At 43.0% G+C, this 11,735-nt stretch overlaps 1 protein-coding gene across 1 annotated transcript in view; it reads left to right on the top strand.

The window, feature by feature from the left end:
- The first annotated feature begins 6,000 nt into the window (after positions 1-6,000).
- LOC108797472 (glutathione S-transferase omega-1-like) overlaps positions 6,001-11,735 on the top strand; it is a 21,649-nt gene continuing 15,914 nt past the window's right edge. Inside the window, exon 1 of the mRNA XM_018569071.1 lies at positions 6,001-6,085. Coding sequence (XP_018424573.1) covers positions 6,055-6,085 — 31 coding nt within the window. The 5' untranslated portion in view covers positions 6,001-6,054. The remainder of the gene's footprint in view (positions 6,086-11,735) is intronic.

Here is an 11,735-nt window from a genome sequence, read left to right on the forward strand (position 1 = left end):
GAGGCCACTAACGGCATTTTTTCCATCCATCTGCACAGCAGTGAAAGGAAAGGAGAACCAGTCAGAACATGATTCTGTGAGAGGGTCTAGAAGACCGGAGCTCTTGGTGGTCCCTGTTGGTGTTTGAGGGCTGGTATGGGAAATGCTGATCTCAAGCACTTGTACTTCAAGTTAACAATGCACTTCTTTTTTTTACACAAACTGAGCCTCTTCTTTCTAGCTTACTGTATGTGACAATGGTGCATCCAGTGCATGGGTTGCAGTGTTTCTTATGAGAATTCTGGCTTTTTCAGTCCAATAAAGGAAATGTATCAAAGTGAGGGTATTTTGTTTTAAAACATATTTTATGCGTGTGTCTTTGCTTGAAATTATTTTACATGTATTCATTATTTTAAAGAAAATTGTGTACATGGTATAAGTTATAAAGTGACAGCTGGAATTTGCCCTGGACAACAAAATCTGTGCAAACATTAAATATACATAAAAGCAAATTTAGATTCCTAGATTAGGCATACAGAAGATACTAGAAGAACTCCACTGTTCCTGGGGGAGATCACATTCAATTTCAGAGGAGAAATTAATATACAGTGGGGCAAAAAAGTATTTAGTCAGCCACCAATTGTGCAATTCATCACAAAATGCAAGTGGTGGCGCAGGATCCTAAAGAAACAAATCTAAAGAATTTGATGCTAATGGTATAATCTTAGAAGCACCATCTTTGTGTGTATATCTATGTTAGACATACACACATATTGCTAGGATACCATATGGCTTTTGTAACTTTGTGGTTATGGCAAATAAAAAGAATTACAAATAAAAACAAAAAACTATGCCCCAAAAAAAGGCATGCAGAGGAAAATGATTTGTCACCAGTATTGCCTGTGGTCTTCCTGCAGCTTATCTTTCACTATTACTTATGCCTTTTTTTTGCACTGTGTTGAGGTGGCCATCTTGATTAAAAACATGGCTCTGCTTCCTCATGGCAAAGTTTCCAGCAAAGAGAACAGTGAGCTGCGCAGTAGTGACATCACCAAATATCACATCAGATCTGCGAAGACTGGCAGTTTGAGACAGAAGTGCTTTAGATCTCTCGCAAATACACAGCTATGTGGCAGTAGGCAGACTCGCATACCAGGAAGGGCAGAAGGAACCAGACAAATGGTACTTTTTTAGAATACTGTTAAGGCAGAAGTAACATTTCTAGATCTTAATAACAAGCACATATTAGCTTTTTGAGCTCCTTTTCAAGCTGTCCTTTTATTAACTGTAAAATACAATAACCAAATCGCTTTTCAAAAAGTAGTCCTCGATCTCCAGTCCTTTGAGTACACCTAGGCTTGCGAGAAGCACCTTGAGAGAATGATGTCCTCAGTCTGTTGCAGGCAGTAGGTTGTTTTTCCTCTGTATTTTCTCCCCTGTCATCTTACTCACCTGGATTGTTGTAACACTGAATTATCTGGCAGTTCACAAGTTAAGATGCAGCTGGCACTGATATGTGGGAGACAACATTTTTATGCACAGCCATATAAAGGCTGCAGTCTAGGCACAAACATGTATATAGAAGTATTACCTGGGCCAGCATTCATGTTGTGCAACCCTAGGTTGTGCTCCCTAGGTTCACCCTGCTCAAGCACCAGGAACAGTCCAAAGAAAACCAAAGGTCAGGATAGACACAGGACACGGATAACCAGAAAGAGCCAGTAGTCGGGATGGGCAGCACACATGGATAACTAGGATTGAGGACAGGAGTGGTGGCAGATGCTGATAACTTGGAATGAGCCAGAGGTCAGGATGGGCGTCTGGCAAAGATAACCAGGAACAAGCCAGAAGTCAGTACAGAGGAAATAATGGAGGATGCGGGCATGATAGCTGGAAGGCGTAGAGCCTCCGCATATAGTGTGTAAATGTTCAGCTCGGGTAGAGACCTGTGTGCTTCACAGAGTTTAAATAAGGTGAGCAATAGGAAGGAACCACTTAGATTGGCCACAAACTGACAGGGGGAGAATGGTGCAGTACAAATTGGCTGAGAGGCTGCTATAACAATCAGCAGGTAGGATCAGGCGACCCTTAAAGCTGCCCAACCAGTGCAAGAGCAAGGTAGCTGCAAAGCTGATCACTGACAGTACTAACAGAATGGAGTAGGTGGAGTAAGAGCAACCCACATAGATTTCACTGTATGAGATTTACTAGAGGTGGGAGTGTAATTTTCAGAGCTGGAAGTTCAGGGTTTACAGTTGTGTTAGGATTAATGAAAGTTAGAGTTTATTCCTAATGCAACAGCATCCACCAATGGAGCACACATCATTAGGGGTAATTCATTTTTACATAACAAATGTGCAAACACTGTTTTCCCCCCCCCCTGAGTTCCGCTTTAAATGTTGGACATAACATTTGTGACTCCTTGTTCAGTGAATTTGTAAACTTGACATTTTGACCCCCATACCTGCTCACCAAATGCAAAGTTACAAGTTTCTGTTAAATCATGGAAGTACTTGTGAAATTCTACTGTATTAGGAATAGCAGGCCTAGTGTTAAGGCATGAAGGGGCTGTTTTTTCTAATAATTTTTTAAATAATTTTTGGAGAATGTATTAAGAAATAATTTCTTCATGCTTGATGAATAAGAAAGAGGTAACCATAAAACTATTCTAAAATGTCCATACGTTCAACAGTGTTGTGATTTATTTAATACATTTGCCCTTTAAATGTGTGCACTGGGGGTGTGAACAGCTGCTTGGCTCAAGCACTCATTTATTTTTCATATTTTCTATATTTGAGAAGGCCAAAAATTCAGAATCAGCACTTGCTCTCTGCAACTCCTTAGAAAGGATGGGCCATGTCTGACCGGTAATAATAGGAAACTCGCCTTATTGTATAGAAGAAAAAAAAGGTGAGGGTGAGGGCTTCATCACTGTGACAAAGCACAATACGATCAGAAGATCAAGAAAGGCAAACATAAGAACTAACAGGGCAGGGTTATCTTTAAATACATCTCATAACAGCTCATTACTATGGTTATTTCCCAGAGGTAAATGTCAATGTTTGGATGGCTCTCATCAAACTAAAACAGGACAGCCCAAAACCTGATTGTCCAGTTTCTGAGGTGGAGAAAAGCAGTCTGCATCCAGAAATCTCCGTGTATAGTGCCTCTGAAGAATGTCAAGAATGTATTGAAAAGTGAAAACAACAACATGCAGCAATAGCACTGATATGTCCCATTTCTAATAACACAGCAGTGAACAATTGGACTGGATTCCGCATGAAGGTTCTGGTTGGTAGCATTCTATCACAGACATTGCAAGTTATGCATTTAGGAATATAAGGTTAGAGTAATGCATTTAGGTGACGAAGCCAAAGTTTAAACTACTCCTTGCCACCCTCATCAACATGCCAATTAAATAAATAAATAAAAACCTTTCTGTTTTAACAACATACTTTATTTTAGAAGAAAAAAGGTGACTGCACACCATGGATCTGGTTTCCTAACCATTGATTTGATACCTATAGGGTGTTTTAAGAGATGTCCAACAGACAAGATTAGGACTGCTGGAAGGAATGACCAGCATAGCGAATAAGAATAAGAGAGAATTTGAACAAGGATGTAAAGTTGGACTTTTTTGGGTAAGTAGGAGGTGGAGGGAAAGGTGGGGACAGGATGGACTAATGTATGACCAAAATCTTTGAGCATATATTATTGCCAAATCCGCATCTAGATGTTTAAGATGGCGTAATACTATATTACGTTTTTGTGGAGAGCGTGAGCCTTTAACATTCAAAGTGACAATTTTCATAAAAATCCCCAACGTGGATGACTTTAACAATAGTAGTTGTATATTCCAACAGTAGTAGGAGGACTGAACGGAGATTGCTTACATACCCAAACCGGACACTCAGAAGGCCCAGAGATAAGCCTAAAGGAAGGAACGATGAAGAACGAGGTGCAACGGGACACCACCCACCACACAGCAATAAGGGACTGGAAATCTAGCATGCAACCAGCAAAATGGGAGAAAAAGATTGAAACCAGTGGTGTATTTAGGTTTTGCGCTGCCCTAGACAAGCCTACACTTGGGCGCCCCCCAATCTACATTTGCCCCACCCCTTCCTGTTTATGACATTTTACATAAGCATGCACACTGTATCCAGCTTCTGACAGGTTGTGTTAATAGCGTAGCAGGAAAGCCAGGGTCTCAGGTGGGCTGTAAAGGATCTCTTGTGGGCTCTGCTGGGTCTCGGCCTGAGACCCTACACACCCCACCACAGACCCAGCACAGCCCACCATTGATCCTGCACAGCCCACTGAGAGCCTGCAGTGCCCACCATAGAACCCGCAGAGCCCACCACAGGCCCCGCATAGCCCACCTGAGACCTTGTAGAGCCCACCATAGACCTTGCATAGCCCACCTGAGACCTTGTAGAGCCCACCACAGAACCTGCATTGCCCACCTGAGACCCCGCATAGCTGGACAATGTATATTTGTTTGATCTGGATTCATCATTGAACAAAAATATTAAGAGTTTAATACTACTGTAAAGAATTAAAATTTTTTGTGTATCTATATATATCAACTACTTCAAGACCACCCACCATAAAAAAAAGTAATGTCCTGAAGTACTTATACCAAGAACATGGCTGCTGCAACCGTGTTCTTGGTAATATTTTAGACAGCAGGCGATTGTTTAGATACAAGCCATCTGGCGGCTATACAGATCTCTGCTTCATAAGTTTCTTTGGGGTCCCTAGGTGACATTAGTGGTCTGAAAGACCCCTGATGTCTTCATAAAGAGGACCTGTCACACCATATTTGCTGTTATATAGGGGGCTTGTAAGCCCCCTATGTGATAGCAATAAAGTTAAGTGTAAAAAATAAATAAAATTAAAATCATATATAAAAAAATGCAAAACGTTTTTTCGAAGTCCCCCGCCCCCACATGCACACACATACAAGCGCAAACGCGAAAATTTGCATCACACATGTTACATATTGTTACAAACGTAGGAGTGAGAGCAATAATTCTAGGACCATCGATTACTGGTAACACTAAACTGATGAGCAGTAAAAGCGTTTAAAGTGTTGCCTATGGGGCATTTTGGGTATTGTAGTTTTTTTGCGGTTTCACGGGCGAATGCAATTTTAAGGCTTGACATGTTTGGTATCTATTTACCCAATGTGACCCCATCTTTTATATTGTATGAAAAAACTGGGTATTATATTCTGTTCCTGTGCACTAAATTTCATTTTAGTGCATTTTATCCTAAGAATACTGGTTTGACAAACATTTGCGCAAATACCGTGCGGCATAAAAAATTGCAACTAGCATCTTTTTTGTTCTACAGGGCCTCTGCTTTCAGAAAATATAATTGTTTGGGGGGTTTTAAGCTGTTTTCTAGCCAAAAATTTAGATTTTGTGCGGATAGTAAGAAATTGCTCCATACAGCAAGTGGTTAAATAGATGACGCTGAGAAATTCACATCACTTTGCCAAGATTTCCTCTCGTTTCTTGTTGCATCTCTGGGACACAATACAAAAGTAAACTGAGCGGAGTTGTAACCATCCTCTGCTTAATCAATGCAAGACAAAGTTTTTGTTTTACATAATCCTTATAAAATCTGTGTTGTCTACAGAGGAGAGTTTCTGTTTCTCGTCATATGACAGTTTTGTAATCAGGAACTGATGAACCATTTACTGATGATTTCCTCTGTAGGAGTCTCTCTGTTTCAGGCTGATGATGGGAGGAGACTGGAAGCAGCTGCTTTATATATGATGGAAGCAGAGTCGTCCAGTCAGTCACCCAGCCTCTTTTCTGGTGAGACATGCTGCTAGAAACATAGAGCTGAGCGGTGCATGAAGCACGACACAATCTCATCTCATCTCATCTCTTTCTCTTTCTCATCTCTTTCTCTTTCTCATCTCTTTCTCTTTCTCATCTCTTTCTCATCTCTTTCTCATCTCTTTCTCATCTCTTTCTCATCTCTTTCTCTTTCTCATCTCTTTCTCATCTCTTTCTTGTTATTCTCGTCATACAGGTCCCTCTATAGAGACAGTCTGTAAAAATGTCCGGCTCTCAGAGAAGTTTGGCTAAAGGTAGGTGGTTGTATGATCTTTGTATTTGCAGAATGCAAGCTTTTACTTTGACAGGTCACTGAGTTCTATCATGAAAGCTATCATGAAAGCTATCATGAGAGCTATCGTAAACCAGATGGTATCAGGATGTACATTGATACCAAGGTATAGAGATTTGTATGATAACCGGGCCCTGGGTTTCTCATGGCAATGAGACGTCTCTATGTATTTCTATAGAATGGCTGCTTGAAAGTACTGATGATTTCTATGTGCAGGCCCCCGGTCTGTGTTTGCTCAAAGCATCCGCTGTGCATACACAGAACTGGTATGTCCAGAAGGGGGCGAGGCTGCAAGACTCTGGAAACAACCAATGGGATGATGAGCTGGCTGTGTGTCATTTGTCTATAATAATCATTCTACAACGTGTGTGTGTGGCAAAATTCTAAATAAATTAAACTGTTGCATTGTGCTTTTCTATGCAACAAAATGTGGATCCTAACTTCAGAATAGAAACACTGTAAAGGGCAAGGTGTGTGTGTGTGTGTGTGTGTGTGTGTGTGTGTGTTTTCCTTTTTGTTTAAATAATATAAAAACACCCATGTCTGCACGGAGTAAGGATTGTTTGGTGTACTTTCCAGAGATGCTGTTTGCTGGCGTATTGGGAATGCGTGTCTAACGTGCATAAAATGTGGTGGTTGGGGTGCCATTACTAGCTAATGGCACCGCAAACATGGTTTTGTGAGATGCATATTGCAGTTTTTGCTACATATGTGACTTTTCTAAAGTTGTGCAACTAAAACCTCCTGTTTAATCCTGAATATTTACAGTGTATCTTTTTTTGCAGGCTGGTGAGTGTGCTGGGGAATGTTTGCTTATGTACTGTGTAAAGCCCTTCCATGTGCACCTTGCTCTAAAGCTAGTGATGAGTGTGTTTGCCATTTGTCTCACTTGGATTTGTTGTGGGGACACATGGGGGCTTCAGCTGCCATTGTGATGTGCAGGGCCTTCCCTGTGCCTTTTTAAGGAGGATTGGGCTACCTCCTGACAAACCTGCACCCAATTCATCCCTTGCATGTATGCTCCAAGATGGAGGCTCTCATAGATTAGTTAGGACCACACTACACAGAGGGGCCTTGACGAGGCAATGTGGCTTCCACATATTTAGCAAAAGTTGTGCGACTGAAACATCTGTTTTTTAACTCTAAAAAGTTAGTGTGTGTGTGGTGTTTTTTTTTTTTCTGGCGCGTGTCCTGGGAACTGTCTGTTTTTTGTACTTAAAGGAGAACTACGGGGTCAGGGCTTTTCCCCATAGTTCTCAGGGTAACGGGAGGACACAAACTAGCGTCCTCCCGTTACCCTAAGCTCAGTATACCGCTACAGCTCGCGGTATACTGAGACGCCGGAGCGGATCCCGACATCGATGTCGAGATCCACACAGCTGCGTGAGTGACAGCTGGCTCTGCCTATCTAGAGGCAGAGCCAGCTGTACCCGCACTTCCCCCGTCCGTTCCACCAGTCAGCGCTGGCGGATCGGAGGGGGGAATCCAGCCGCTCCCCTGTCACGGCAGAGAGCTGTGACAGGATCGAGAGGTGAGCAAATGCCGGTATATGTTCGCTCACCGCCCGATCTACTGAACCGACCTGTGACAGTCTCATTGTCACAGGTCGGCTAGAACTGAGGTGAGTGAGAAGCACTCGCCTCATAGTTCTCCTTTTAATCCCTTTTATGAGCACCTTACTTTTAACACAAGTTATGACCTGAAGAAGAGTTTTTCACTTTTCCCACTTTTTTTAGTGTGCATTTGCATCCATTGAAACAATGTAGACATGTGGGAAACGGCTGTGAACACGTAGAAATGTGCATCACCGTGACGTGTGTTCCCGCATGGCTGCCATTGTCAACTGTTCCATATTCTGTCTGCTCCAGTTCTGATAAATTCCCCTCTGGCGGATGTAGAGGAATGCAAAGTGTTACACGGCACATCTGATTGTAGCGTTTTGCATTTCACAAACATTTTGTCGCAACGTGTGTAGTTTATTAGGCACAGATCCCGTGATCTTGACTGTCCTGCAGCATCATCCTCATACTGCACACCTCCATTGTATCAAATATAGACTAAATCATTTTTGAAAACTATTTAGGGCAGATTGTGTCACATTTTGGGATTTTCCAACCTTTGGAGCACTAGTTGCATCTTGTTGTTCAAACCGTTCACCCTTATTTGGCGCATTCCAGAAATTGGTGTTCCATGTGCCACCATTAGTTTTTCACCCTCGTGTCTCTAAAAAGCTGCACACATATTGTTTATAAGCTGATTGCACAATTGCCTTTAGACCACCCAGCTATGTAGTGCAAGGGCCTGCCTAATGGGATACAGATTGGATGGATTTCGTCAGTCCTTGTATTACATAATTTTGGTAACTCTAAAATTGACTAACATGTATAGTGGCCGTAAGCCCCCATTTCCTCCATAGTGGCACGGGATCATGTTTGTTTCCTGTGTTAGGAACGCGCTCCCATTGATTTTCAATGGGTTCCTGGATGCGCTCCAAATGCCATGTGTGCTTGCCCGAATTTGGGGTACCATTAACTAGTAATGGCACCGTATGTGAGTTCCACGTTTTGGTGTGAGTTTGTAAATGCATGTAGAATCGAGCACTTTGCATGTTCACCATACGCTATGGTATGAATGGGGACTAAGACTCTAGGCACCTTTCCATTCTGTTGTGTTGAGGTAAGACGGGCTATTCATTTGAATGGGCTGCCAATAAACCAGAATAACCAGGAAACCTTCAGCTGGAGCTCTCACTTCTGTTGTAGCACACCACAATGCCCTGTAGTACATTAACTGTTACACATGTATCCTTGAATGTTAAATATTTACATACATTGACATGTTTGTCATTTATTACAATGATCACATTTGAAACCTCCCATTGTGTGCAATACATGGTTCAAAGTGTAAATGTGCAACCTGAACTGCATTCCAGCGCTGAAGTATTCTGTATGGTGAGAAGTTCTCTTTAGCAAAACATATTGTGGGTATTCCTACAAACTGCATAAGACAGAATCTCGAGCCGTTGTCTGTGGCAACTAATCGGCTTCACTTTTCAGTTTGTTCAATTAAGCTTTGAAAATGAAACAGAAGTTGATTGGATGCCATGGGCAACTGCTCCAAATTATGTCTGATCCAGTTTTAATCAATCCCCCCCCCCCCAATTGCATTTGAAAAAAAAGTGCATACAGGTATATTCGGTTCGTGACCAGAATCATGGAACTAATTAAGTTCGTGAACCGAGGTACCACTGTATATTCCCACGGGAAAAAAAAATTGTTTGTCTATGGAGAAAGTAGTTTGTTGCTTGAGATATTGTATGAGATTATCCTAGGAGGCCTTGTTCACACTTTTGCCCTGTGTTAATGGACCCACAATGCCGTGGGTTGTGTTAAGGCAGCCCATCCATTTGGCTGGGGTCGGGCTGCTGTGCAAAATGAATAGCATCACGTGTTATTGCAGCTCCGTACTGTAAACGGGGTCCATGCACATTACAATGTTACAGTAACACATGCTTTATTTGCGTGGTAGTGCCGTTCTCTATAAATGGCACCCCAAAGTACACATACTGTGCACTGCATTGCTTGTGTGTTTTGATCTACTGTGAGTGTAGGGGCTAAAAGAAATCTAAAGCCCTCCAACTGAGCCCCTGTGTAGTACAGTAAAGCCAACTTAAAACAAGGTATCCATATCTCATTCCACATCCCAAAAATAAGAGTATTACATTTTACTTCAGGACAGTGGGTGGAGCCATGCACTTTCAGCTGGGGGGGGGGCTTTTTGATAACTTTTTTTTTGTTTGTTCCTTCTCGCCATTACTTGCAGGGGTGTGGAATTTGTATCGCCGGGACATGTAGTTGCGGGTGCCGGGAAAGTGCTTTTTAAAAAAAACTGTTTTAGCCCTGCTACATATCATCTTTTATATCTTACAAAAAAAAATGGTTTTACAGGCTTGGCTTTCAGAGAATGTTTGGGGGTTTTTAAATAATTTTCAGGCCTAAAATATGGATTATAACATGGGTGCAAAAAATTAAAAAAGGCCTGGTTCACACCTGGGTGTTTTTGTAGCTCGTTCGAACGCTCTGCAAAACGCTCAAACACCGAAATCCCATTATTTAACTTCTCCTCTCCTCCCCCCTACTCCCCCTCCCCTCTCTCTATCTCCAGCGGGCCGGCCGGCCGTGTACTGCTCCCGGCTGACTGTCTCTCTGCACCTGGGCTTCCTTTTTGCCGTAGTCTTCGGGGTCCCCCCCTCTCGTGGGGGATTGATGACCACGGCAAATTAGGTTCCAGAGCATGGAGTAAGGCAGATAACGGTTCTCTACTCTGCTCCATGTGTGCAGTCACACAGGAATGCAGCCTTCCTGTCACAGGAGAAATAGCACAGAGCTGTGCTAGAACTCCTGTGCCGGAGGTGACCAGTTCTCTTTATTGACGCTGTCACCTCCAAAAGCTATCACACAAGGGCTTGTTACCCTTGTGTGATGGCAATAAAGTCAAGTAAAAAATAAAATGTATAACACTTAAAAATGTAAACATAAAATTTGAAAAAATAAAAATGTAAATACATAAAAATAGAAGAAAAAAAGGCGATAAAGTAAAAAAGAAATAATGAAAAAAAATATTACAAAGCAAAAAAAAAAAGTTAAATAAAATCTAAGAAATTAAAACCAATCCCTATCTGCATGCAAATAAACGCATGCATGGGGCATTGTATGAGTGGAGTGGGCGATCCGTTACCACACGGCAATCGTGCACAAAACCGCGTGGAATCACAGAGTCTCACACCACCGCCGATCACGCTGGCAGTGCCATTATTGTCCAACAGCACCCCAGTTGCACAAGGCAGATTGCGCAGTTTCCCACCGTAATAACGCCCGTGCAAATGCACATAATCGTGATTGAAAACATTCCGAGATTACCACGCGGATGTAACCCCATTGAAATCAATAAGGCCGCGAGGCAACCGTACACGGCCTCAAGTCTGCACCCGCCCCAAACGGTAAATTCACTTTCCCAAGTAATTTAGAAAAATTTAATTACCCGCACAAATCTGGGCCAGACACCATGCCCCCCACTATACTTACCTTTCAGGGAACCAGGGGCGAACTGGGCTGGGGGGCAGGGTGGCAATTGCCCCCCGGGCCTCTCTGATTCCTTTAAAAACGGCCCTCGCCGCCGTGATCACTTATTTAATTTCTCCCCTTTTGGCCTCTCTGCTGCTGCAGCGGCCGAAGAGAAGCTGTTTGGCTGGCTTTGACAGTGCCCGTTTCAGTAATCGGGCTCCTCGGCAGTTACAAAAGCTTTAGGCTGCAGAGGCCCGACAGGACGTTACAGGCAGTGCTCTTGCACCTGGAGGGCCCCATCAAATCAGCAGCGAGGGGGGCGGGCCTGAAGGCAGCACGAGCTGCCTGTAGTGAAGGAGGATGGTCCCACCATGTTTAACCTCTTGCCGTCCGCCCGTAGTAAAAAAACGGACGGACGGCACTGCAGCATCTGCGGGTTGCCGTCTCCAGACGGCAATTTTTTTCTGCTCGCGCGCGCCCCCTAGCGGGCACGCACGGGCAGAAAAGACCCGCTAAATGCACACACCCGTTACCGGGTGTTTCACATAT

Source organism: Nanorana parkeri, unplaced genomic scaffold (genome assembly GCF_000935625.1).
Source record: "Nanorana parkeri isolate BGI_ZX_2015 unplaced genomic scaffold, ASM93562v1 scaffold1282, whole genome shotgun sequence".
Taxonomy (NCBI): Eukaryota; Metazoa; Chordata; class Amphibia; order Anura; family Dicroglossidae; genus Nanorana; species Nanorana parkeri.